This window comes from Daphnia pulicaria, chromosome 7 (genome assembly GCF_021234035.1).
Source record: "Daphnia pulicaria isolate SC F1-1A chromosome 7, SC_F0-13Bv2, whole genome shotgun sequence".
Classification (NCBI taxonomy): Eukaryota; Metazoa; Arthropoda; class Branchiopoda; order Diplostraca; family Daphniidae; genus Daphnia; species Daphnia pulicaria.
The window spans coordinates 6,369,767-6,396,683 of record NC_060919.1 but is presented as its reverse complement, the minus strand read 5'-3'; the positions used below and the strand labels follow the sequence as shown (position 1 = coordinate 6,396,683).

The 26,917-nt window shown below is 38.1% G+C and overlaps 1 protein-coding gene and 7 long non-coding RNA genes across 8 annotated transcripts; all 8 read right to left on the bottom strand.

Moving 5' to 3' along the window:
• Nucleotides 1–3,288: 3,288 nt before the first annotated feature.
• On the bottom strand, nt 3,289–4,338 carry LOC124348546 (bis(5'-adenosyl)-triphosphatase-like). The gene is made up of 5 exons (XM_046798776.1): nt 4,242–4,338; nt 4,014–4,150; nt 3,795–3,939; nt 3,545–3,720; nt 3,289–3,459 (listed from the first exon to the last, which is right to left on the bottom strand). The coding sequence occupies exons 1-5, from the start codon at nt 4,336–4,338 to the stop codon at nt 3,289–3,291; spliced, it is 726 nt and encodes a 241-aa protein (XP_046654732.1).
• A 2,431-nt stretch (nt 4,339–6,769) lies between these two features.
• On the bottom strand, nt 6,770–7,227 carry LOC124349322. The gene is made up of 3 exons (XR_006920274.1): nt 7,196–7,227; nt 6,989–7,088; nt 6,770–6,897 (listed from the first exon to the last, which is right to left on the bottom strand). It is a non-coding gene; the product is annotated as an uncharacterized LOC124349322 (long non-coding RNA).
• Nucleotides 7,228–9,706: 2,479 nt separating this feature from the next.
• On the bottom strand, nt 9,707–10,268 carry LOC124349319. The gene is made up of 3 exons (XR_006920271.1): nt 10,226–10,268; nt 10,019–10,118; nt 9,707–9,927 (listed from the first exon to the last, which is right to left on the bottom strand). It is a non-coding gene; the product is annotated as an uncharacterized LOC124349319 (long non-coding RNA).
• Nucleotides 10,269–14,051: 3,783 nt separating this feature from the next.
• LOC124349318 lies at nt 14,052–14,641 on the bottom strand. The gene is made up of 3 exons (XR_006920270.1): nt 14,599–14,641; nt 14,392–14,491; nt 14,052–14,300 (listed from the first exon to the last, which is right to left on the bottom strand). It is a non-coding gene; the product is annotated as an uncharacterized LOC124349318 (long non-coding RNA).
• Nucleotides 14,642–16,853: 2,212 nt separating this feature from the next.
• On the bottom strand, nt 16,854–17,443 carry LOC124349317. The gene is made up of 3 exons (XR_006920269.1): nt 17,401–17,443; nt 17,194–17,293; nt 16,854–17,102 (listed from the first exon to the last, which is right to left on the bottom strand). It is a non-coding gene; the product is annotated as an uncharacterized LOC124349317 (long non-coding RNA).
• A 2,405-nt stretch (nt 17,444–19,848) lies between these two features.
• Nucleotides 19,849–20,245, bottom strand: LOC124349321. Its single transcript, XR_006920273.1, has 3 exons — nt 20,203–20,245; nt 19,996–20,095; nt 19,849–19,904 (listed from the first exon to the last, which is right to left on the bottom strand). It is a non-coding gene; the product is annotated as an uncharacterized LOC124349321 (long non-coding RNA).
• A 2,212-nt stretch (nt 20,246–22,457) lies between these two features.
• Nucleotides 22,458–23,047, bottom strand: LOC124349316. Its single transcript, XR_006920268.1, has 3 exons — nt 23,005–23,047; nt 22,798–22,897; nt 22,458–22,706 (listed from the first exon to the last, which is right to left on the bottom strand). It is a non-coding gene; the product is annotated as an uncharacterized LOC124349316 (long non-coding RNA).
• A 2,212-nt stretch (nt 23,048–25,259) lies between these two features.
• LOC124349315 lies at nt 25,260–25,849 on the bottom strand. The gene is made up of 3 exons (XR_006920267.1): nt 25,807–25,849; nt 25,600–25,699; nt 25,260–25,508 (listed from the first exon to the last, which is right to left on the bottom strand). It is a non-coding gene; the product is annotated as an uncharacterized LOC124349315 (long non-coding RNA).
• Between the last annotated feature and the right edge of the window lie 1,068 nt (nt 25,850–26,917).

The window sequence follows — 26,917 nt, the reverse complement described above, 5'->3', positions numbered from 1 at the left end:
CGAAACCAGTCTTCTTTATCTATGATCTAGCGGCTATTACTCGATTTTACATTATTAAGCGTCTACCACCACACCTGCACCACACAAACGTTCACGCGAATTTCCAACGATTTCCTGACCAACACAGATACATGATTAAAGAAAAATTGTTGGTTTTTATTAGGACTGGGTTTTCGTCGGTTTTTCGGACAATTTGCGGGTTTCGTGCAAATTGTTCCTTGGATCCCGTTGGATCCTGTCCGTGTTGGACGTGGTTAAACGTGTTGAGATGGACAATGTAAAAAAAAAAAAAAAATACCCCGATTCGTTCAGCGGATCGTGAGCGCTGGCGATTAAACCGCTTTTTATCGTTTTTACGGTTTGGATTAAGGCCTTGAGGGAAGGGGTAAATTTTTTGGGGGAGGAGCGGATGAGGAGGAGTCGATTTTTCTACCGGGGGAGTGGGGGACCTACCCCTCCCCTATGAATGTAAATACAGAGCCATTAAGGGGATGTCAGTCAGTTCCATAAGACTTTTCTCCATAAGGCCGCGAGAGCGGCGAGACAGAGATTAGTACCAGTACGCTGCTGCCTCTTGTGGGTGTGTGGTGAACTACACGGGAAAACTCAGTCTTTTTAGTCTAAGTCCTTGTTGTAGATTATCGCACTAGTGTTTTGCGAATTAGGTTACTGCAGATACGTAAAAGAAGCGTAAATAACAGTAATTAAGTATTATTTTTTCAGCTTAAATTATTTTAAAATTAAAATACAAAAAATGTGAAAAAAAGAGTGTGTTAGTCAAGACTCGTACCTCTGTAATCAGGAATCATAGTCTGGTTCTCTAACCACTACGATAACCGATTAATTACAAGTGTTGAAAATGTTAAATAAATATACTGTTTTTTAGACGTTTCAATCGACTCTTTGACTCGTTTTAATCTCTTCAGATCTTTAGCGCTAGATGGCAGGGTTTTTTGGTAGCAGTAGTAGGAACTGGAGGATGGGAATAGAGGGGAGCTCGGAAAAACCGCCTCGCGGCACGGCCATAAGCTTGTGTGGAACAGCTGATTACCCGCCGATGATTTTGTTAAATAGCAGGGGTTATTTGCAACATTTTTGAAAAAACACTTCAAACAAAAAGTATTCAGAATTAAATTTACAATTTTTTTATGTAAAAAAAAAATTACATAAAAAAATCAGAAATTTAATTCTGATTACTTTTTCTTTGAAGTGTTTTTGAAAAATACTGAAAAATATGGAACCGTGGGTTGAAAATCGCGTTGCAGGGAGTATAGGCTTCACTGAATTTCCGATTTTATATCGATCGGTAAATCGAGACGGGAGCCAATAGCAAGGCCAGATTTCGGTCACGTGGGGGTAGTTTTTCTCTCTAAGCCTTTTCCCATTTCCTTGCAGGGAGACTTTTGAGGTCTACGTGAACCCTGTTAAGGCCCTCGGCAGACTAAAGCCTTAGCCTCAGGGATTATGGCGATTCCTTATTCTTTGAACTCTTTGCCAGCTAATTTTAAAAAGGAAAAATCTATTGCACCGTGGAGTCCACGGCGCTCTAGTGTTAAAATATGCTATTGCGCCGTAGATACCAGGTGGCGCGGACTGCCCTGCTATACCTTCTTTTGTTTTCTCAGTTTTCTTTGGTTACCTAATACATAACCTAGTCCTAGTACGAAACAAGGGTAAACATTTCTTAATGGTTGCAGTGTTACTCATTTTTAATTATATCTATTTGCACTGGTCGAAAAGTAGGATAAAGATGTCCCTTACCAGATTGAAATGACTTCAGATGCATCAGCCAATATATCGTCGTTGTTTATCTATAATACTTCCGAGTTCCGACGGATTTTATCGCGGCTGTGGCATAAACATTAGCGGCACATGCCACTAGTAACTGCTAGCGTATACTAACACAAGTAACTGTTAGTTGCTGGACATTTCAATGCAGGTCCGTTTTCTTTTTGAAGGTTAAAAGGGTCGATACTTATATACGATTTTGTTTACTAGTATTGTTCTCGCTAGGATTAACTCCCCGGCGTAATAGCATGTTTTGCCCCAAGAGCGCCGTGGATCCACGGTGCAATAGCACCAAGTGACATTAGAGCGCCGTGGATCCACGGTGCTATAGCAGATAGCACTATGTGACACTAGAGGGCCATACACTCCACGGTGCAATAGGCGCAACCTTTTAAAAAAGGGGGTTAAATATGGAGAATGCTTTCAGACTATGAGACATTGTATTGATGGTCTGTTAGCTAAAATACTATCAGGCATTTTCTGAAATGCAATTATGCATTTTAAAGCATCGGTTTTTTGCTGGTGTTACGCCAAATGTTCCCTTCAGGTTGATTGTACGCTCTACAACAAGGTTTAACCGTTCAAAAAATAGAATAAAAGTATAGGAAAGAAAACCTATATTATTTGGTCTCATGGAGTGGCTCTGGTGGGAAGAGCTCCTGAAACCCCTCAAGGTAATAAGATTTTTGTGAGGTGTTTAATTTACTTTAAATGTTGGAAATGTTTAAATATTATTCATTTATTTATGTTGGAAATGTGGTCTAACTATATTGGTGAAAAGTTTTAGTTCTGTGTTAATTATTTGTTTCAATTCTAGAATATATGAATTTTATGCTCTGAATTCATTTGAAAAATGTGGCTTTCAGGTAGATACAGGTTTCCAGATATTTTACCTATTAATCAATTTAACAAGTAAGAATTCCAATCTGCAGGATTGTTCTTGCAGCTTTCTTTCCTTTTGAAACATGGCTATTTCTGTGCTCTGCGTTTGGAGAGCCATCTGAAGAAATGACTTTATATTCTAACGAAATGACAAAAGTAAGACATTCTTTAATGCTGAGAAAATAATTTTATTTCACTTATTTTATTGTAGATATGGCTATAAAAAAGCTACCAGTATGTATTCAGCTCATACAGTCGAAAATCAGTCAGTTGGCTGTCCTATGACAAACAGCAACAATGTCATTGAAGCAAGAGGTATTTGAAGGAATGAAGAACTCTCCGCCCCCGGGATATTGGTGTCAATTGCATTCCTTCTATAACAATGTAGGGAAAAGCAGCAGTGTCCATGACAAAGAAGAGTAACTCAGGTACAGACGGGTACAGATGTAGCAAACTGCAAAAGTGCCATTTTGCCAACCAGTTTTTCCTGATTTAGCAAAAACACAAACCTTTTTTTTCTTTCAAAATTTACAAACGATTCACGAGATGTCACACTTAATTGAAACTTGATAGTTTATTTCTCCAACTTATGGTTTATTAACGAATACATTTTTTTCTTCAATTCAGGGTGTTGAAAAATTGGCGAAGTTCATCAGCTTCCATCTTCATTTCTTCCTTTGTGCGCCAGTGAACTCCTGGTCCCTTGTCATGCTTGTCCAGCTCCTCGTATATTTCATCATTCTCCTCAAAATCCTTTGAGCGTCGGGGCATGATGTGGACGTGGACATGCTAATCATCAAATCATTTGAAGGTTAAAAAAATGTTATAAGAGCTCAAGAAAGTTTTAGAGAAAAGTTTAATTGCAGGTTCCTACCGCAATGGTTTGTCCAGCATCTGGGCCATCTTGCACTGCAATCATCGAGGAAGAAACCCCATGGAAAAGTTCCATGCCGCGCTGGACTCTTTGCGAAGTAAGAAACAAATCTGCTAATTCTTCAGGCTGCATATCTAGGATTCGTTTTATTGACCTCACTGGCATCACTAGTACGTCTAAAGATGGTTTTAAAAGATTTGAATCAATCAATTAGTAGAGGAGTTTTGTGTTGGGGGGATAATTATCTTACGTCCTGGAACGACACACTTTGGCTTGACAAATGCCAAAGAATGAAGAGTTTTGTAGAAAACTGCCCATCCGTGAATAGTTGCCTGTCCGAAAGTAAAGTTAGCTTTGTCTTTAGGCAGCGGTAATGCAGGTAAAAGAGGCATGCACTGCAGGAAAATAAGTGCTGAATGTTAATTACGAAACGCTCCTTTTTTAAATTTATGAACCTGATAAAACTTACAATGACTTCATCGTGTTTGCCGAATTTGTTCTTTTGCGAATTAATGTTTTCAGATATAGTTTCTCTTTTTGCTCTCGCTGACTCATTGTTATGAACGATGTTTTCATGGAAACCTAGATCCTCTCCTGGGGCTAAATCTGTCAAATCGACAAAAATACTGTTGTAGTTTCGAGTAGACTAAAAGTATCTTTTAATAAGCAGAGCGATTTAGAAAAACAAACATTTTACCTCCATCGTGTTTACTAAAGCGGCCAGCGACTGGTCCGGAACACAGCAACAAGATGACGGCCACCGAAATTGTAGCAATTGTCAACTGACGATTCATTTTCTAATTTTAAATAATTCCATTGAAATGTTTATTATACATAAACAACGAAACAGATAAAGTCATAGAAATGGGAGGAAATTCAACGAATTAAGACATTTTTTATTTACCAGTGAAGATTGTAGGTGAGTCTTCTATCGACAGAAAAAGGCAAGTTGTTCCTTATTCTTTGTTCTGGGTCTGTTTATATACCCGCGAGATTCCCCGATAGTTTGTCAGAGGAGATCGGATGCCTTGGAAGGGTTCAGGGAACCTGTTAATACCTGCCCTTTAACTGGGTTTCTCCAATCCGAAGGTTGGAAAGTCAGTGATATAGTACAGCGCGAAACCGGGAAATTTCCCGCTCTTCTTTTGAGAGCAAACCAAAATCAGAGGATTCGAGCGAGAAAGCTACAAGCGTGGAAAAATCTATACATTTGCATATATGAGAGAAAGAAATCGCACTACTTAAAAAATGGAACATTGGCGATTTTCCACTTCTTGTGATTGCTTTAGCTCCTAAACTCACACGATTCAGTATTTGCAATGTGACCTGCAGAATGACAGAAGAAAGTCGCAGTCTAAACTCCTAAGCTTTGTTTCGTTTTAGCCATCACAAAATAATTGCTGACTGATTGAATTCATTCTTAATGTAAGACAAGTTTTTGTCTAATTAATCAAACTGGGGCAGAAATCTTTTGCTGTTGACAAAGAACGGAATCACCACCTACAAAGCAAGTTATTTTGTAGGCAAGGAGATTGAATATGGGCAGTTTGATTGGTTGGTGAAGAGAAAAAGATTCAATTAAAACAAAATTGAATTGTGAAAGGAAAAAAAAGTTTCAAAAACGTAAGGTATTTTTGTATAGATATGTAACTGTTCACTCGTCTTTCATTCAGTAAATTTGCCCCCTTCCCCTCCTTTGGTTGGTAACAGAGAACGCTTCCGATGGTGGATCATCCACCAGAACCCCTTGACTTTTGCTAAAATAATGCCTTCAAAGTTTTTTGTTCATTTCCAAAAGCTCGTGCGTTAATTCCTGGTTAACGTTTATTAGTGATTTCAAATAGATAACCCAGGTAAAGTTTGACGATGCGTAGGGGAGACTGGAGTAAAACGGGACAGTTTTCGTTTTCCCCCTATATCTCCCCAACTAATCATTTAATTTCTTTAAATTTTTTTTAATGTATTCCCTATTGTAATGTACTCCCCATATTTTTTGTATAATTTTATAATAAACCATTTCTCCATAAAGGACCTTTAAAGTTTACTCAGATTTATGGGAGGAGCCTATTTTTTGGGGTAGGTGAGGACAATGGGGTGGGTGGTGAGGGACGTCCTCCGTTTTTACCTTAAAATTCATTAATAAAATTGAAAAAAATTGAAAAAGTGTTCCATTGCATAGACTCTTTGAGTTTATAAATGTTTCAATTTGATTATTTTGTTAATGAACCTTTTTTCTTATATAAACAAAATTCCTTATGGATTAGTAGGATATCCTGCGTTGCCAGGTCAGGAAATTAAGCCTCTTTAAAATGCCTTACCCTGATTGGCCCGTTACTGTCCCAAAATAGTCAAAAAAGTTATCCCGATTTCCTGGTTTAGACACTTTAAAAAAAAAGTTAATACTGTCTAAACTAATTGATCTAAAATTCTAATTTTTTTTCCTAACGATCAACAAATGATTTATCTTCATTTCCATATTAAATTTACATGCCATTAGTGTTTATTTGGTTCTATAAACATTAAATGGCGGAGACAAAAATAACTAAAAAAAAACCGTTTTTTAGTTTTGTCAATAACTCATACAGTTATTGACAAAACTCAACCAAATTTCATGCCAAAGTAGAATATACGTATTGAAATAATATACTAAAATTTTTCTTAATTTTATTAATATCAACTATTTTTCCCCCTACTGTCCCTTATGACCCGGTGTCCCGGTATACTCCAGTCTCCCCTAAACGATCTGAAGACCATCGCAAACCAAAGAATGCTTTTTATTAGTTGAAAGATATACTGATGATGTAGAAGATAATTCAAGATGAAATCGATACATATGTTTCTCGGTAATTCAGTAAACGATCGTTTACTTGTTTAAGATTTATGTAGGCTCTAATTTGTTGGCTAGTAGGAGTACCTTCAGAATGTCGATTACAATTTGTGTGAGCTGACTCCATAAACCTTTGCGAAAATAATTGCCGAAAATCAAAGCTCTGAATCTCAAAACCTTTCATGTTCTCGAAGTAGTAAAACGGATACAGTGAAATGAAATCATTTGTAGGATAATTTAAAACGATTCATTATAGGAAGTTTTCTTCAATCGGAACTTAATTTTTTATTTCTTTACCTCGTGGTTTACAAGCTAATTGCAGTATTTATCTATTTTCAATTCAGATTTTTAACAAATTGGCGAAGTTCACCAGCTTCCATCTTCATTTCTTCCTTCGAGCGCAAGTGAACTGCATCTTCTGTATCGTGCTTCTCCAGCTCAGGTAAAGTCGCTCGTTTTACTCTCGCTGATTCTTTGTATTGATCGGCGGTTTGGAGGAAATCTAGGTTATATCCTGGGGCAAAATCTGTCAAATCGACACAAATACTGTTGTAGTTTCGAGCAGACTAAAAGTATCTTTTAATAAGCAGAGCGATTTAGAAAAACAAACATTTTACCTCCATCGTGTTTACTAAAGCGGCCAGCGACTGGTCCGGAACACAGCAACAAGATGACGGCCACCGAAATTGTAGCAATTGTCAACTGACGATTCATTTTCTAATTTTAAATAATTCCATTGAAATGTTTATTATACATAAACAACGAAACAGATAAAGTCATAGAAATGGGAGGTAATTCAACGAATTAAGACATTTTTTATTTACCAGTGAAGATTGTAGGTGAGTCTTCTATCGACAGAAAAAGGCAAGTTGTTCCTTATTCTTTGTTCTGGGTCTGTTTATATACCCGCGAGATTCCCCGATAGTTTGTCAGAGGAGATCGGATGCCGTGGAAGGGTTCAGGGAACCTGTTAATACCTGCCCTTTAACTCGGTTTCTCCAATCCGAAGGTTGGAAAGTCAGTGATATAGTACAGCGCGAAACCGGGAAATTTCCCGCTCTTCTTTTGAGAGCAAACCAAAATCAGAGGATTTGAGCGAGGAAGCTACAAGCGTGGAAAAATCTATACATTTGCATATATGAGAGAAAAAAATCGCACTACTTCAAAAATGAAACATTGGCGATTTTCCACTTCTTGTGATTGCTTTAGCTCCTAAACTCACACGATTCAGTGATATAGTACAGCGCGAAACCGGGAAATTCCCCGCTCTTCTTTTGAGAGCAAACCAAAATCAGAGAATTTGAGCGAGAAAGCTACAAGCGTGGAAAAATCTATACATTTGCATATATGAGAGAAAAAAATCGCACTACTTCAAAAATGAAACATTGGCGATTTTCCACTTCTTGTGATTGCTTTAGCTCCTAAACTCACACGATTCAGTATTTGTAATGTGACCTGCAGAATGACAGAAGAAAGTCGCAGTCTAAACTCCTAAGCTTTGTTTCGTTTTAGCCATCACAAAATAATTGCTGACTGATTGAATTCATTCTTAATGTAAGACAGGTTTTTGTCTAATTAATCAAACTGGGGCAGAAATCTTTTGCTGTTGACAAAGAACGGAATCACCTACAAAGGAAGTTATTTTGTAGGCAAGGAGATTGAATATGGGCAGTTTGATTGGTTGGTGAAGAGAAAACGATTCAATTAAAACAAAATTGAATTGTGAAAGGAAAAAAAAGTTTCAAAAACGTAAGGTATTTTTGTATAGATATGTAACTGTTCACTCGTCTTTCATTCAGTAAATTTGCCCCCTTCCCCTCCTTTGGTTGGAAACAGAGAACGCTTCCGATAGATGTATCCACCAGAACCCCTTGACTTTTGCTAAAATAATGCCTTCAAAATTTTGTGTACCTTTCCAAAAGCTCGTGCGTTAATTCCCGGTTAACGTTTATTAGTGATTTCAAATAGATAAAACAGGTCAAGTTTGACGATGCGTAAACAATCTGAAGAACATCGTAAACCAAAGAATGCTCTTTATTAGTTGAGAGATATGCTGATGATGTAGAAGATAATTCAAGATGAAATCGATACATATGTAAAGGTCGACACAACGGAATCATTGTGCCACTGATACGAAGAACTTAAATACTATGAGGCGACTTTACCCACAATGTCCAAGTGAAGTGTCTAAGACCAACAGGAATACTTAAGGCTAAACAATGTATTCATAACGGACAGATCATACAATAAGGTGAACTAATAATATTAAATAGTGAGAAGATAAATAAGTGAGACAATACTACTTGTATGGAGAAAATGTGGCAGCGGGCTGAGCGGTTAGGCTTGTTGAGAAACGGCAAGTTACGAGGTACAGCGGGAAATGGCACTTTAGCTTAAATAACAGGCACTGAGAACAAGGGAAAATATAACTAATACAATACCAAAAAGGAGAGTGCGACTGGAACGCAATGGTAGTGTGAATGCCGTGAGAGAATGCAGTACAGAATAACATTTACATACAGTTTTTATATTAATTCTGGCTGCACGGTTAGCATAGGCCTAGAGAGGAAGTATAGGGAGCAGACATGTTTATGCCTAGAGAGGATGGTATAGGGAAACGTGAGCAGACACGTTAAGACATGGTCAGAGCGGAGACGGACGAAAAGGGAGTTTCTTATTGAAAAGCGTTGAAGGAAAAAGGAAAATATATTTATATAGTGTCATAAAAGATAAAAGTACGCCTAAAGTTAATATAGCAAAAAGGGAAAGGGGATAGTAAAAAGAGAAAAGGATGGGGCGAGTTGGTGGCAGAGATGGGGCGAGTTGGCGTCAGAGATGGGGCAAGTTGGCGGCAGAGATGGGGCGAGTTGGCGGCAGAGATGGGGCGAGTTGGCGGCAGATTCAAATGGTAGCAGCCTCCTCTGGTATGAGATGGAGTATAGCGGAAGCGAAATCTAGTAGTCGACGTTAGAGATTGTCTTGTAGAAAGGAAAAGTAACAGAAAAATGGGAGTCGACCGAGCGTTCTGTTACACATATGTTTCTCGGTAATTCAGTAAACGACCATTTACTTGTTTAAGATTTATGTAGGCTCTAATTTGTTGGCTAGTAGGAGTACCTTCAGAATGTCGATTACAATTTGTGTGAGCTGACTCCATAAACCTTTGCGAAAATAATTGCCAAAAATCAAAGCTCTGAATCTCAAAACCTTTCATGTTCTCGAAGTAGTAAAACGGATACAGTGAAATGAAATCATTTGTAGGATAATTTAAAACGATTCATTATAGGAAGTTTTCTTCAATCGGAACTTAATTTTTTATTTCTTTACCTCGTGGTTTACAAGCTAATTGCAGTATTTATCTATTTTCAATTCAGATTTTTAACAAATTGGCGAAGTTCACCAGCTTCCATCTTCATTTCTTCCTTCGAGCGCAAGTGAACTGCATCTCCTGTATCGTGCTTCTCCAGCTCAGGTAAAGTCGCTCGTTTTACTCTCGCTGATTCTTTGTATTGATCGGCGGTTTGGAGGAAATCTAGGTTATATCCTGGGGCAAAATCTGTCAAATCGACACAAATACTGTTGTAGTTTCGAGTAGACTAAAAGTATCTTTTAATAAGCAGAGCGATTTAGAAAAACAAACATTTTACCTCCATCGTGTTTACTAAAGCGGCCAGCGACTGGTCCGGAACACAGCAACAAGATGACGGCCACCGAAATTGTAGCAATTGTCAACTGACGATTCATTTTCTAATTTTTAATAATTCCATTGAAATGTTTATTATACATAAACAACGAAACAGATAAAGTCATAGAAATGGGAGGAAATTCAACGAATTAAGACATTTTTTATTTACCAGTGAAGTTTGTAGGTGAGTCTTCTATCGACAGAAAAAGGCAAGTTATTCCTTATTCTTTGTTCTGGGTCTGTTTTTATACCTGAGAGATTCCCCGATAGTTTGTCAGAGGAGATCGGATGCCGTGGAAGGGTTCAGGGAACCTGTTAATACCTGCCCTTTAACTGGGTTTCTCCAATCCAAAGGTTGAAAAGTCAGTGATATAGTACAGCGCGAAACCGGGAAATTCCCCGCTCTTCTTTTGAGAGCAAACCAAAATCAGAGGATTTGAGCGAGAAAGCTACAAGCGTGGAAAAATCTATACATTTGCATATATGAGAGAAAGAAATCGCACTACTTAAAAAATGGAACATTGGCGATTTTCCACTTCTTGTGATTGCTTTAGCTCCTAAACTCACACGATTCAGTATTTCCCAGCTAGCAGAGTATATTTCCCAAATATTGCTAAAATATTATATTCCTACAATTGAGATGTTGGTAAAATAATTTGTTTAAATATTTTTCCAATATATTTTTGCACCCAAATTTGTTGGCTCACAATATTTTTTCAACTTGTTTTTCTTATTTTACTTTTATTGGTGAAATAACAGTATTACTACTTTTAAAATTTTGACGAAAATCTGGTTGTTGTATTTATGGTTATATAGTCCAGCGTGGAATATTTATTCATCTTCAGCTTGTTATTACACAAATTGTTATTATTGGTTTTGAGTGGGTTTGATCCATCACACCTAGAGTCACCAATCCAATACTACAACCACTACACCATCAGCGATAGTACAAATGTTTTTCGACTTGAAGCAATAAAAGTTTTTAACTTCTAGAAGCCACGTAAACAAGGGTTAAGAGGTGATTCCCTATAGGGGTTTGTCCCGACAGGCAATAGACAGATCCAGAGGATATCGCCAAGGATGTCCCTACGGCCAAAAAAGGGATAAGTCTAGTCCCGTAATGGTAAAATATTGTTTTCCGAGAATATTCTTCGGTCGATAACCCACATATTGGTATAATATTAGATTATTACTTTGCTGCGTCAAGGTGGCTGTTAAATTGTTTTGTTGTCTTCCCAATGAATGACTATTATGAAAGATGAATAAATCAATATTACTTTTTGTTATTTTCCCAATAACGGACCATTAAAAAAGTAATAAATCCTTTTTTTATGAAAAAGCTATAGTCTTTTACATTTAACATGCGTTCAAAATCCTAAATGTTTTATATCGTATTCAATTCGTTAGTTCTGCATACAATTGCCTAAATGAACAATCCAATTGTCTTAAAATCCAGATCTTGCACAAGTCTCGAACAACTAACTTACGTACTTCGAAATTAAAACTCTACCTTCACGCTAACGTGATATAATTTATCTTAAACGTTAAGGAGATGAAATGTTAAAACTGCTATTAATATACATCTATATAGGTAATTCTATGGAGGTTGGTTCAAACCCACTTTCAACAAACAAATGACTTATGAAACAAATAGTCTCAATAATCATAAATTCCTACACTGATGTAATTAAATCGATTTTGCTCACGCTGGGCTATAACCATGACAATGTGTAAGTATGCATTATCCATCTGGTCACATCGGGACTATAGTTTCATCTCCGTTGCTGGTGTAGTGGTTACAGCATTGAATTGATGACCCAACGGATGATGGCTCAAACCCACTCTCGGCAAAAAAGGCTGCAGGTAACCAATCATTTAGGATTTTGAACGTGTGGTAAATGTAAAAGACTATAGCTTTTTCATAGAAAACGATGTATTCCTTATTTAATGATCCGTTATTGGGAAAATAAAAAAAAAATAATATTAATTTATTCATCTTTGATAATAGTCATTTATTGGGAAAATAACAAAAAAATTTAACAGCCACCTTGTCGCAACAAAGTAATAATATAATATTATACCAATATGTGGGTTATCGATTGAAGAATATTGTCGGAAAAAATATTTTACCAATAAAGACATGCTAGCTGGGTTGTAATGTGACCTGCAGAATGACAGAAGAAAGTCGCAGTCTAAACTCCTAAGCTTTGTTTCGTTTTAGCCATCACAAAATAATTGCTGACTGATTGAATTCATTCTTAATGTAAGACAGGTTTTTGTCTAATTAATCAAACTGGGGCAGAAATCTTTTGCTGTTGACAAAGAACGGAATCACCACCTACAAAGGAAGTTATTTTGTAGGCAAGGAGATTGAATATGGGCAGTTTGATTGGTTGGTGAACAGAAAAAGACTCAATTAAAACATAATTGAATTGTGAAAGGAAAGAAAGTTTCAAAAACGTAAGGTATTTTTGTATAGATATGTAACTGTTCACTCGTCTTTCATTCAGTAAATTTGCCCCCTTCCCCTCCTTTGGTTGGAAACAGAGAACGCTTCCGATAGATGTATCCACCAGAACCCCTTGACTTTTGCTAAAATAATGCCTTCAAAGTTTTGTGTACCTTTCCAAAAGCTCGTGCGTTAATTCCCGGTTAACGTTATTAGTGATTTCAAATAGATAACACAGGTCAAGTTTGACGATGCGCAAACAATCTGAAGAACATCGTAAACCAAAGAATGCTCTTTATTAGTAGAGAGATATGCTGATGATGTAGAAGATAATTCAAGATGAAATCGATACATATGTAGAGGTCGACACAACGGAATCATTGTGCCGCCGATACGAAGAACTTAAATACTATGAGGCGACTTTACTCACAATGCCAAAGTGAAGTGTCTAAGACCAACGGGAATAATTAAGGCTAAACAATGTATTGATAACGGACAGATCATACAATAAGGTGAACTAATAATATTAAATAGTGAGACGATAAATAAGTGAGACAATACTACTTGTATGGAGAAAATGTGGTAGCGGGCTGAGCGGTTAGGCTTGTTGAGAAACGGCAAGTTACGAGGTACAGCGGGAAATGGCACTTTAGCTTAAATAACAGGCACTGAGAACAAGGGAAAATATAACTAATACAATACCAAAAAGGAGAGTGCGACTGAAACACAATGGTAGTGTGAATGCCGTGAGAGAATGCAGTACAGAATAACATTTACATACAGTTTTTATATTAATTCTGGCTGCACGGTTAGCATAGGCCTAGAGAGGAAGTATAGGGAGCAGACATGTTTAGGCCTAGAGAGGATGGTATAGGGAAACGTGAGCAGACACGTTAAGACATGGTCAGAGTGGAGACGGACGAAAAGGGAGTTTCTTATTGAAAAGCGTTGAAGGAAAAAGGAAAATATATTTATATAGTGTCGTAAAAGATAAAAGTACGCCTAAAGTTAATATAGCAAAAAGGGAAAGGGGATAGTAAAAAGGGAAAAGGATGGGGCGAGTTGGTGGCAGAGATGGGGTGAGTTGGCGTCAGAGATGGGGCAAGTTGGCGGCAGAGATGGGGCGAGTTGGCGGCAGATTCAAATGGTAGCAGCCTCCTCTGGTATGAGATGGAGTATAGCGGAAGCGACATCTAGTAGTCGACGTTAGAGATTGTCTTGTAGAAAGGAAAAGTAACAGAAAAACGGGAGTCGACCGAGCGTTCTGTTACACATATGTTTCTCGGTAATTCAGTAAACGACCATTTACTTGTTTAAGATTTATGTAGGCTCCAATTTGTTGGCTAGTAGGAGTACCTTCAGAATGTCGATTACAATTTGTGTGAGCTGACTCCATAAACCTTTGCGAAAATAATTGCCGAAAATCAAAGCTCTGAATCTCAAAACCTTTCATGTTCTCGAAGTAGTAAAACGGATACAGTGAAATGAAATCATTTGTAGGATAATTTAAAACGATTCATTATAGGAAGTTTTCTTCAATCGGAACTTAATTTTGTATTTCTTTAACTCGTGGTTTACAAGCTAATTGCAGTATTTATCTATTTTCAATTCAGATTTTTAACAAATTGGCGAAGTTCACCAGCTTCCATCTTCATTTCTTCCTTCGAGCGCAAGTGAACTGCATCTCCTGTATCGTGCTTCTCCAGCTCAGGTAAAGTCGCTCGTTTTACTCTCGCTGATTCTTTGTATTGATCGGCGGTTTGGAGGAAATCTAGGTTATATCCTGGGGCAAAATCTGTCAAATCGACACAAATACTGTTGTAGTTTCGAGTAGACTAAAAGTATCTTTTAATAAGCAGAGCGATTTAGAAAAACAAACATTTTACCTCCATCGTGTTTACTAAAGCGGCCAGCGACTGGTCCGGAACACAGCAACAAGATGACGGCCACCGAAATTGTAGCAATTGTCAACTGACGATTCATTTTCTAATTTTTAATAATTCCATTGAAATGTTTATTATACATAAACAACGAAACAGATAAAGTCATAGAAATGGGAGGAAATTCAACGAATTAAGACATTTTTTATTTACCAGTGAAGTTTGTAGGTGAGTCTTCTATCGACAGAAAAAGGCAAGTTGTTCCTTATTCTTTGTTCTGGGTCTGTTTATATACCCGCGAGATTCCCCGATAGTTTGTCAGGGGAGATCGGATGCCGTGGAAGGGTTCAGGGAACCTGTTAATACCTGCCCTTTAACTGGGTTTCTCCAATCCGAAGGTTGAAAAGTCAGTGATATAGTACAGCGCGAAACCGGGAAATTCCCCGCTCTTCTTTTGAGAGCAAACCAAAATCAGAGGATTTGAGCGAGAAAGCTACAAGCGTGGAAAAATCTATACATTTGCATATATGAGAGAAAGAAATCGCACTACTTAAAAAATGGAACATTGGCGATTTTCCACTTCTTGTGATTGCTTTAGCTCCTAAACTCACACGATTCAGTATTTGTAATGTGACCTGCAGAATGACAGAAGAAAGTCGCAGTCTTAACTCCTAAGCTTTGTTTCGTTTTAGCCATCACAAAATAATTGCTGACTGATTGAATTCATTCTTAATGTAAGACAGGTTTTTGTCTAATTAATCAAACTGGGGCAGAAATCTTTTGCTGTTGACAAAGAACGGAATCACCACCTACAAAGGAAGTTATTTTGTAGGCAAGGAGATTGAATATGGGCAGTTTGATTGGTTGGTGAAGAGAAAAAGACTCAATTAAAACATAATTGAATTGTGAAAGGAAAGAAAGTTTTAATAACGTAAGGTATTTTTTATAAGTTATGTAACCGTTCACTCGTCTTTCATTCAGTAAATTTGGCCCCTTCCCCTCCTTTGGTTGGAAACAGAGAACGCTTCCGATGGTGGATCATCCACCAGAACCCCTTGACTTTTGCTAAAATAATGCCTTCAAAGTTTTGTGTACCTTTCCAAAAGCTCGTGCGTTAATTCCCGGTTAACGTTATTAGTGATTTCAAATAGATAACACAGGTCAAGTTTGACGATGCGCAAACAATCTGAAGAACATCGTAAACCAAAGAATGCTCTTTATTAGTAGAGAGATATGCTGATGATGTAGAAGATAATTCAAGATGAAATCGATACATATGTAAAGGTCGACACAACGGAATCATTGTGCCGCCGATACGAAGAACTTAAATACTATGAGGCGACTTTACTCACAATGCCAAAGTGAAGTGTCTAAGACCAACGGGAATAATTAAGGCTAAACAATGTATTGATAACGGACAGATCATACAATAAGGTGAACTAATAATATTAAATAGTGAGACGATAAATAAGTGAGACAATACTACTTGTATGGAGAAAATGTGGTAGCGGGCTGAGCGGTTAGGCTTGTTGAGAAACGGCAAGTTACGAGGTACAGCGGGAAATGGCACTTTAGCTTAAATAACAGGCACTGAGAACAAGGGAAAATATAACTAATACAATGCCAAAAAGGAGAGTGCGACTGAAACACAATGGTAGTGTGAATGCCGTGAGAGAATGCAGTACAGAATAACATTTACATACAGTTTTTATATTAATTCTGGCTGCACGGTTAGCATAGGCCTAGAGAGGAAGTATAGGGAGCAGACATGTTTAGGCCTAGAGAGGATGGTATAGGGAAACGTGAGCAGACACGTTAAGACATGGTCAGAGTGGAGACGGACGAAAAGGGAGTTTCTTATTGAAAAGCGTTGAAGGAAAAAGGAAAATATATTTATATAGTGTCGTAAAAGATAAAAGTACGCCTAAAGTTAATATAGCAAAAAGGGAAAGGGGATAGTAAAAAGGGAAAAGGATGGGGCGAGTTGGTGGCAGAGATGGGGTGAGTTGGCGTCAGAGATGGGGCAAGTTGGCGGCAGAGATGGGGCGAGTTGGCGGCAGATTCAAATTGTAGCAGCCTCCTCTGGTATGAGATGGAGTATAGCGGAAGCGACATCTAGTAGTCGACGTTAGAGATTGTCTTGTAGAAAGGAAAAGTAACAGAAAAACGGGAGTCGACCGAGCGTTCTGTTACACATATGTTTCTCGGTAATTCAGTAAACGACCATTTACTTGTTTAAGATTTATGTAGGCTCCAATTTGTTGGCTAGTAGGAGTACCTTCAGAATGTCGATTACAATTTGTGTGAGCTGACTCCATAAACCTTTGCGAAAATAATTGCCGAAAATCAAAGCTCTGAATCTCAAAACCTTTCATGTTCTCGAAGTAGTAAAACGGATACAGTGAAATGAAATCATTTGTAGGATAATTTAAAACGATTCATTATAGGAAGTTTTCTTCAATCGGAACTTAATTTTGTATTTCTTTAACTCGTGGTTTACAAGCTAATTGCAGTATTTATCTATTTTCAATTCAGATTTTTAACAAATTGGCGAAGTTCACCAGCTTCCATCTTCATTTCTTCCTTCGAGCGCAAGTGAACTGCATCTCCTGTATCGTGCTTCTCCAGCTCAGGTAAAGTCGCTCGTTTTACTCTCGCTGATTCTTTGTATTGATCGGCGGTTTGGAGGAAATCTAGGTTATATCCTGGGGCAAAATCTGTCAAATCGACACAAATACTGTTGTAGTTTCGAGTAGACTAAAAGTATCTTTTAATAAGCAGAGCGATTTAGAAAAACAAACATTTTACCTCCATCGTGTTTACTAAAGCGGCCAGCGACTGGTCCGGAACACAGCAACAAGATGACGGCCACCGAAATTGTAGCAATTGTCAACTGACGATTCATTTTCTAATTTTTAATAATTCCATTGAAATGTTTATTATACATAAACAACGAAACAGATAAAGTCATAGAAATGGGAGGAAATTCAACGAATTAAGACATTTTTTATTTACCAGTGAAGTTTGTAGGTGAGTCTTCTATCGACAGAAAAAGGCAAGTTGTTCCTTATTCTTTGTTCTGGGTCTGTTTATATACCCGCGAGATTCCCCGATAGTTTGTCAGGGGAGATCGGATGCCGTGGAAGGGTTCAGGGAACCTGTTAATACCTGCCCTTTAACTGGGTTTCTCCAATCCGAAGGTTGAAAAGTCAGTGATATAGTACAGCGCGAAACCGGGAAATTCCCCGCTCTTCTTTTGAGAGCAAACCAAAATCAGAGGATTTGAGCGAGAAAGCTACAAGCGTGGAAAAATCTATACATTTGCATATATGAGAGAAAGAAATCGCACTACTTAAAAAATGGAACATTGGCGATTTTCCACTTCTTGTGATTGCTTTAGCTCCTAAACTCACACGATTCAGTATTTGTAATGTGACCTGCAGAATGACAGAAGAAAGTCGCAGTCTTAACTCCTAAGCTTTGTTTCGTTTTAGCCATCACAAAATAATTGCTGACTGATTGAATTCATTCTTAATGTAAGACAGGTTTTTGTCTAATTAATCAAACTGGGGCAGAAATCTTTTGCTGTTGACAAAGAACGGAATCACCACCTACAAAGGAAGTTATTTTGTAGGCAAGGAGATTGAATATGGGCAGTTTGATTGGTTGGTGAAGAGAAAAAGACTCAATTAAAACATAATTGAATTGTGAAAGGAAAGAAAGTTTTAATAACGTAAGGTATTTTTTATAAGTTATGTAACCGTTCACTCGTCTTTCATTCAGTAAATTTGGCCCCTTCCCCTCCTTTGGTTGGAAACAGAGAACGCTTCCGATGGTGGATCATCCACCAGAACCCCTTGACTTTTGCTAAAATAATGCCTTCAAAGTTTTGTGTACCTTTCCAAAAGCTCGTGCGTTAATTCCCGGTTAACGTTATTAGTGATTTCAAATAGATAACACAGGTCAAGTTTGACGATGCGCAAACAATCTGAAGAACATCGTAAACCAAAGAATGCTCTTTATTAGTAGAGAGATATGCTGATGATGTAGAAGATAATTCAAGATGAAATCGATACATATGTAAAGGTCGACACAACGGAATCATTGTGCCGCCGATACGAAGAACTTAAATACTATGAGGCGACTTTACTCACAATGCCAAAGTGAAGTGTCTAAGACCAACGGGAATAATTAAGGCTAAACAATGTATTGATAACGGACAGATCATACAATAAGGTGAACTAATAATATTAAATAGTGAGACGATAAATAAGTGAGACAATACTACTTGTATGGAGAAAATGTGGTAGCGGGCTGAGCGGTTAGGCTTGTTGAGAAACGGCAAGTTACGAGGTACAGCGGGAAATGGCACTTTAGCTTAAATAACAGGCACTGAGAACAAGGGAAAATATAACTAATACAATGCCAAAAAGGAGAGTGCGACTGAAACACAATGGTAGTGTGAATGCCGTGAGAGAATGCAGTACAGAATAACATTTACATACAGTTTTTATATTAATTCTGGCTGCACGGTTAGCATAGGCCTAGAGAGGAAGTATAGGGAGCAGACATGTTTAGGCCTAGAGAGGATGGTATAGGGAAACGTGAGCAGACACGTTAAGACATGGTCAGAGTGGAGACGGACGAAAAGGGAGTTTCTTATTGAAAAGCGTTGAAGGAAAAAGGAAAATATATTTATATAGTGTCGTAAAAGATAAAAGTACGCCTAAAGTTAATATAGCAAAAAGGGAAAGGGGATAGTAAAAAGGGAAAAGGATGGGGCGAGTTGGTGGCAGAGATGGGGTGAGTTGGCGTCAGAGATGGGGCAAGTTGGCGGCAGAGATGGGGCGAGTTGGCGGCAGATTCAAATGGTAGCAGCCTCCTCTGGTATGAGATGGAGTATAGCGGAAGCGACATCTAGTAGTCGACGTTAGAGATTGTCTTGTAGAAAGGAAAAGTAACAGAAAAACGGGAGTCGACCGAGCGTTCTGTTACACATATGTTTCTCGGTAATTCAGTAAACGACCATTTACTTGTTTAAGATTTATGTAGGCTCCAATTTGTTGGCTAGTAGGAGTACCTTCAGAATGTCGATTACAATTTGTGTGAGCTGACTCCATAAACCTTTGCGAAAATAATTGCCGAAAATCAAAGCTCTGAATCTCAAAACCTTTCATGTTCTCGAAGTAGTAAAACGGATACAGTGAAATGAAATCATTTGTAGGATAATTTAAAACGATTCATTATAGGAAGTTTTCTTCAATCGGAACTTAATTTTGTATTTCTTTAACTCGTGGTTTACAAGCTAATTGCAGTATTTATCTATTTTCAATTCAGATTTTTAACAAATTGGCGAAGTTCACCAGCTTCCATCTTCATTTCTTCCTTCGAGCGCAAGTGAACTGCATCTCCTGTATCGTGCTTCTCCAGCTCAGGTAAAGTCGCTCGTTTTACTCTCGCTAATTCTTTGTATTGATCGGCGGTTTGGAGGAAATCTAGGTTATATCCTGGGGCAAAATCTGTCAAATCGACACAAATACTGTTGTAGTTTCGAGTAGACTAAAAGTATCTTTTAATAAGCAGAGCGATTTAGAAAAACAAACATTTTACCTCCATCGTGTTTACTAAAGCGGCCAGCGACTGGTCCGGAACACAGCAACAAGATGACGGCCACCGAAATTGTAGCAATTGTCAACTGACGATTCATTTTCTAATTTTTAATAATTCCATTGAAATGTTTATTATACATAAACAACGAAACAGATAAAGTCATAGAAATGGGAGGAAATTCAACGAATTAAGACATTTTTTATTTACCAGTGAAGTTTGTAGGTGAGTCTTCTATCGACAGAAAAAGGCAAGTTGTTCCTTATTCTTTGTTCTGGGTCTGTTTATATACCCGCGAGATTCCCCGATAGTTTGTCAGGGGAGATCGGATGCCGTGGAAGGGTTCAGGGAACCTGTTAATACCTGCCCTTTAACTGGGTTTCTCCAATCCGAAGGTTGAAAAGTCAGTGATATAGTACAGCGCGAAACCGGGAAATTCCCCGCTCTTCTTTTGAGAGCAAACCAAAATCAGAGGATTTGAGCGAGAAAGCTACAAGCGTGGAAAAATCTATACATTTGCATATATGAGAGAAAGAAATCGCACTACTTAAAAAATGGAACATTGGCGATTTTCCACTTCTTGTGATTGCTTTAGCTCCTAAACTCACACGATTCAGTATTTGTAATGTGACCTGCAGAATGACAGAAGAAAGTCGCAGTCTTAACTCCTAAGCTTTGTTTCGTTTTAGCCATCACAAAATAATTGCTGACTGATTGAATTCATTCTTAATGTAAGACAGGTTTTTGTCTAATTAATCAAACTGGGGCAGAAATCTTTTGCTGTTGACAAAGAACGGAATCACCACCTACAAAGGAAGTTATTTTGTAGGCAAGGAGATTGAATATGGGCAGTTTGATTGGTTGGTGAAGAGAAAAAGACTCAATTAAAACATAATTGAATTGTGAAAGGAAAGAAAGTTTTAATAACGTAAGGTATTTTTTATAAGTTATGTAACCGTTCACTCGTCTTTCATTCAGTAAATTTGGCCCCTTCCCCTCCTTTGGTTGGAAACAGAGAACGCTTCCGATGGTGGATCATCCACCAGAACCCCTTGACTTTTGCTAAAATAATGCCTTCAAAGTTTTGTGTACCTTTCCAAAAGCTCGTGCGTTAATTCCCGGTTAACGTTATTAGTGATTTCAAATAGATAACACAGGTCAAGTTTGACGATGCGCAAACAATCTGAAGAACATCGTAAACCAAAGAATGCTCTTTATTAGTAGAGAGATATGCTGATGATGTAGAAGATAATTCAAGATGAAATCGATACATATGTAGAGGTCGACACAACGGAATCATTGTGCCGCCGATACGAAGAACTTAAATACTATGAGGCGACTTTACTCACAATGCCAAAGTGAAGTGTCTAAGACCAACGGGAATAATTAAGGCTAAACAATGTATTGATAACGGACAGATCATACAATAAGGTGAACTAATAATATTAAATAGTGAGACGATAAATAAGTGAGACAATACTACTTGTATGGAGAAAATGTGGTAGCGGGCTGAGCGGTTAGGCTTGTTGAGAAACGGCAAGTTACGAGGTACAGCGGGAAATGGCACTTTAGCTTAAATAACAGGCACTGAGAACAAGGGAAAATATAACTAATACAATACCAAAAAGGAGAGTGCGACTGAAACACAATGGTAGTGTGAATGCCGTGAGAGAATGCAGTACAGAATAACATTTACATACAGTTTTTATATTAATTCTGGCTGCACGGTTAGCATAGGCCTAGAGAGGAAGTATAGGGAGCAGACATGTTTAGGCCTAGAGAGGATGGTATAGGGAAACGTGAGCAGACACGTTAAGACATGGTCAGAGTGGAGACGGACGAAAAGGGAGTTTCTTATTGAAAAGCGTTGAAGGAAAAAGGAAAATATATTTATATAGTGTCGTAAAAGATAAAAGTACGCCTAAAGTTAATATAGCAAAAAGGGAAAGGGGATAGTAAAAAGGGAAAAGGATGGGGCGAGTTGGTGGCAGAGATGGGGTGAGTTGGCGTCAGAGATGGGGCAAGTTGGCGGCAGAGATGGGGCGAGTTGGCGGCAGATTCAAATGGTAGCAGCCTCCTCTGGTATGAGATGGAGTATAGCGGAAGCGACATCTAGTAGTCGACGTTAGAGATTGTCTTGTAGAAAGGAAAAGTAACAGAAAAACGGGAGTCGACCGAGCGTTCTGTTACACATATGTTTCTCGGTAATTCAGTAAACGACCATTTACTTGTTTAAGATTTATGTAGGCTCCAATTTGTTGGCTAGTAGGAGTACCTTCAGAATGTCGATTACAATTTGTGTGAGCTGACTCCATAAACCTTTGCGAAAATAATTGCCGAAAATCAAAGCTCTGAATCTCAAAACCTTTCATGTTCTCGAAGTAGTAAAACGGATACAGTGAAATGAAATCATTTGTAGGATAATTTAAAACGATTCATTATAGGAAGTTTTCTTCAATCGGAACTTAATTTTGTATTTCTTTAACTCGTGGTTTACAAGCTAATTGCAGTATTTATCTATTTTCAATTCAGATTTTTAACAAATTGGCGAAGTTCACCAGCTTCCATCTTCATTTCTTCCTTCGAGCGCAAGTGAACTGCATCTCCTGTATCGTGCTTCTCCAGCTCAGGTAAAGTCGCTCGTTTTACTCTCGCTGATTCTTTGTATTGATCGGCGGTTTGGAGGAAATCTAGGTTATATCCTGGGGCAAAATCTGTCAAATCGACACAAATACTGTTGTAGTTTCGAGTAGACTAAAAGTATCTTTTAATAAGCAGAGCGATTTAGAAAAACAAACATTTTACCTCCATCGTGTTTACTAAAGCGGCCAGCGACTGGTCCGGAACACAGCAACAAGATGACGGCCACCGAAATTGTAGCAATTGTCAACTGACGATTCATTTTCTAATTTTTAATAATTCCATTGAAATGTTTATTATACATAAACAACGAAACAGATAAAGTCATAGAAATGGGAGGAAATTCCACGAATTAAGACATTTTTTATTTACCAGTGAAGTTTGTAGGTGAGTCTTCTATCGACAGAAAAAGGCAAGTTGTTCCTTATTCTTTGTTCTGGGTCTGTTTATATACCCGCGAGATTCCCCGATAGTTTGTCAGGGGAGATCGGATGCCGTGGAAGGGTTCAGGGAACCTGTTAATACCTGCCCTTTAACTGGGTTTCTCCAATCCGAAGGTTGAAAAGTCAGTGATATAGTACAGCGCGAAACCGGGAAATTCCCCGCTCTTCTTTTGAGAGCAAACCAAAATCAGAGGATTTGAGCGAGAAAGCTACAAGCGTGGAAAAATCTATACATTTGCATATATGAGAGAAAGAAATCGCACTACTTAAAAAATGGAACATTGGCGATTTTCCACTTCTTGTGATTGCTTTAGCTCCTAAACTCACACGATTCAGTATTTGTAATGTGACCTGCAGAATGACAGAAGAAAGTCGCAGTCTTAACTCCTAAGCTTTGTTTCGTTTTAGCCATCACAAAATAATTGCTGACTGATTGAATTCATTCTTAATGTAAGACAGGTTTTTGTCTAATTAATCAAACTGGGGCAGAAATCTTTTGCTGTTGACAAAGAACGGAATCACCACCTACAAAGGAAGTTATTTTGTAGGCAAGGAGATTGAATATGGGCAGTTTGATTGGTTGGTGAAGAGAAAAAGACTCAATTAAAACATAATTGAATTGTGAAAGGAAAGAAAGTTTTAATAACGTAAGGTATTTTTTATAAGTTATGTAACCGTTCACTCGTCTTTCATTCAGTAAATTTGGCCCCTTCCCCTCCTTTGGTTGGAAACAGAGAACGCTTCCGATGGTGGATCATCCACCAGAACCCCTTGACTTTTGCTAAAATAATGCCTTCAAAGTTTTGTGTACCTTTCCAAAAGCTCGTGCGTTAATTCCCGGTTAACGTTATTAGTGATTTCAAATAGATAACACAGGTCAAGTTTGACGATGCGCAAACAATCTGAAGAACATCGTAAACCAAAGAATGCTCTTTATTAGTAGAGAGATATGCTGATGATGTAGAAGATAATTCAAGATGAAATCGATACATATGTAAAGGTCGACACAACGGAATCATTGTGCCGCCGATACGAAGAACTTAAATACTATGAGGCGACTTTACTCACAATGCCAAAGTGAAGTGTCTAAGACCAACGGGAATAATTAAGGCTAAACAATGTATTGATAACGGACAGATCATACAATAAGGTGAACTAATAATATTAAATAGTGAGACGATAAATAAGTGAGACAATACTACTTGTATGGAGAAAATGTGGTAGCGGGTTGAGCGGTTAGGCTTGTTGAGAAACGGCAAGTTACGAGGTACAGCGGGAAATGGCACTTTAGCTTAAATAACAGGCACTGAGAACAAGGGAAAATATAACTAATACAATACCAAAAAGGAGAGTGCGACTGAAACACAATGGTAGTGTGAATGCCGTGAGAGAATGCAGTACAGAATAACATTTACATACAGTTTTTATATTAATTCTGGCTGCACGGTTAGCATAGGCCTAGAGAGGAAGTATAGGGAGCAGACATGTTTAGGCCTAGAGAGGATGGTATAGGGAAACGTGAGCAGACACGTTAAGACATGGTCAGAGTGGAGACGGACGAAAAGGGAGTTTCTTATTGAAAAGCGTTGAAGGAAAAAGGAAAATATATTTATATAGTGTCGTAAAAGATAAAAGTACGCCTAAAGTTAATATAGCAAAAAGGGAAAGGGGATAGTAAAAAGGGAAAAGGATGGGGCGAGTTGGTGGCAGAGATGGGGTGAGTTGGCGTCAGAGATGGGGCAAGTTGGCGGCAGAGATGGGGCGAGTTGGCGGCAGATTCAAATGGTAGCAGCCTCCTCTGGTATGAGATGGAGTATAGCGGAAGCGACATCTAGTAGTCGACGTTAGAGATTGTCTTGTAGAAAGGAAAAGTAACAGAAAAACGGGAGTCGACCGAGCGTTCTGTTACACATATGTTTCTCGGTAATTCAGTAAACGACCATTTACTTGTTTAAGATTTATGTAGGCTCCAATTTGTTGGCTAGTAGGAGTACCTTCAGAATGTCGATTACAATTTGTGTGAGCTGACTCCATAAACCTTTGCGAAAATAATTGCCGAAAATCAAAGCTCTGAATCTCAAAACCTTTCATGTTCTCGAAGTAGTAAAACGGATACAGTGAAATGAAATCATTTGTAGGATAATTTAAAACGATTCATTATAGGAAGTTTTCTTCAATCGGAACTTAATTTTGTATTTCTTTAACTCGTGGTTTACAAGCTAATTGCAGTATTTATCTATTTTCAATTCAGATTTTTAACAAATTGGCGAAGTTCACCAGCTTCCATCTTCATTTCTTCCTTCGAGCGCAAGTGAACTGCATCTCCTGTATCGTGCTTCTCCAGCTCAGGTAAAGTCGCTCGTTTTACTCTCGCTGATTCTTTGTATTGATCGGCGGTTTGGAGGAAATCTAGGTTATATCCTGGGGCAAAATCTGTCAAATCGACACAAATACTGTTGTAGTTTCGAGTAGACTAAAAGTATCTTTTAATAAGCAGAGCGATTTAGAAAAACAAACATTTTACCTCCATCGTGTTTACTAAAGCGGCCAGCGACTGGTCCGGAACACAGCAACAAGATGACGGCCACCGAAATTGTAGCAATTGTCAACTGACGATTCATTTTCTAATTTTTAATAATTCCATTGAAATGTTTATTATACATAAACAACGAAACAGATAAAGTCATAGAAATGGGAGGAAATTCAACGAATTAAGACATTTTTTATTTACCAGTGAAGTTTGTAGGTGAGTCTTCTATCGACAGAAAAAGGCAAGTTGTTCCTTATTCTTTGTTCTGGGTCTGTTTATATACCCGCGAGATTCCCCGATAGTTTGTCAGGGGAGATCGGATGCCGTGGAAGGGTTCAGGGAACCTGTTAATACCTGCCCTTTAACTGGGTTTCTCCAATCCGAAGGTTGAAAAGTCAGTGATATAGTACAGCGCGAAACCGGGAAATTCCCCGCTCTTCTTTTGAGAGCAAACCAAAATCAGAGGATTTGAGCGAGAAAGCTACAAGCGTGGAAAAATCTATACATTTGCATATATGAGAGAAAGAAATCGCACTACTTAAAAAATGGAACATTGGCGATTTTCCACTTCTTGTGATTGCTTTAGCTCCTAAACTCACACGATTCAGTATTTGTAATGTGACCTGCAGAATGACAGAAGAAAGTCGCAGTCTTAACTCCTAAGCTTTGTTTCGTTTTAGCCATCACAAAATAATTGCTGACTGATTGAATTCATTCTTAATGTAAGACAGGTTTTTGTCTAATTAATCAAACTGGGGCAGAAATCTTTTGCTGTTGACAAAGAACGGAATCACCACCTACAAAGGAAGTTATTTTGTAGGCAAGGAGATTGAATATGGGCAGTTTGATTGGTTGGTGAAGAGAAAAAGACTCAATTAAAACATAATTGAATTGTGAAAGGAAAGAAAGTTTTAATAACGTAAGGTATTTTTTATAAGTTATGTAACCGTTCACTCGTCTTTCATTCAGTAAATTTGGCCCCTTCCCCTCCTTTGGTTGGAAACAGAGAACGCTTCCGATGGTGGATCATCCACCAGAACCCCTTGACTTTTGCTAAAATAATGCCTTCAAAGTTTTGTGTACCTTTCCAAAAGCTCGTGCGTTAATTCCCGGTTAACGTTATTAGTGATTTCAAATAGATAACACAGGTCAAGTTTGACGATGCGCAAACAATCTGAAGAACATCGTAAACCAAAGAATGCTCTTTATTAGTAGAGAGATATGCTGATGATGTAGAAGATAATTCAAGATGAAATCGATACATATGTAAAGGTCGACACAACGGAATCATTGTGCCACCGATACGAAGAAC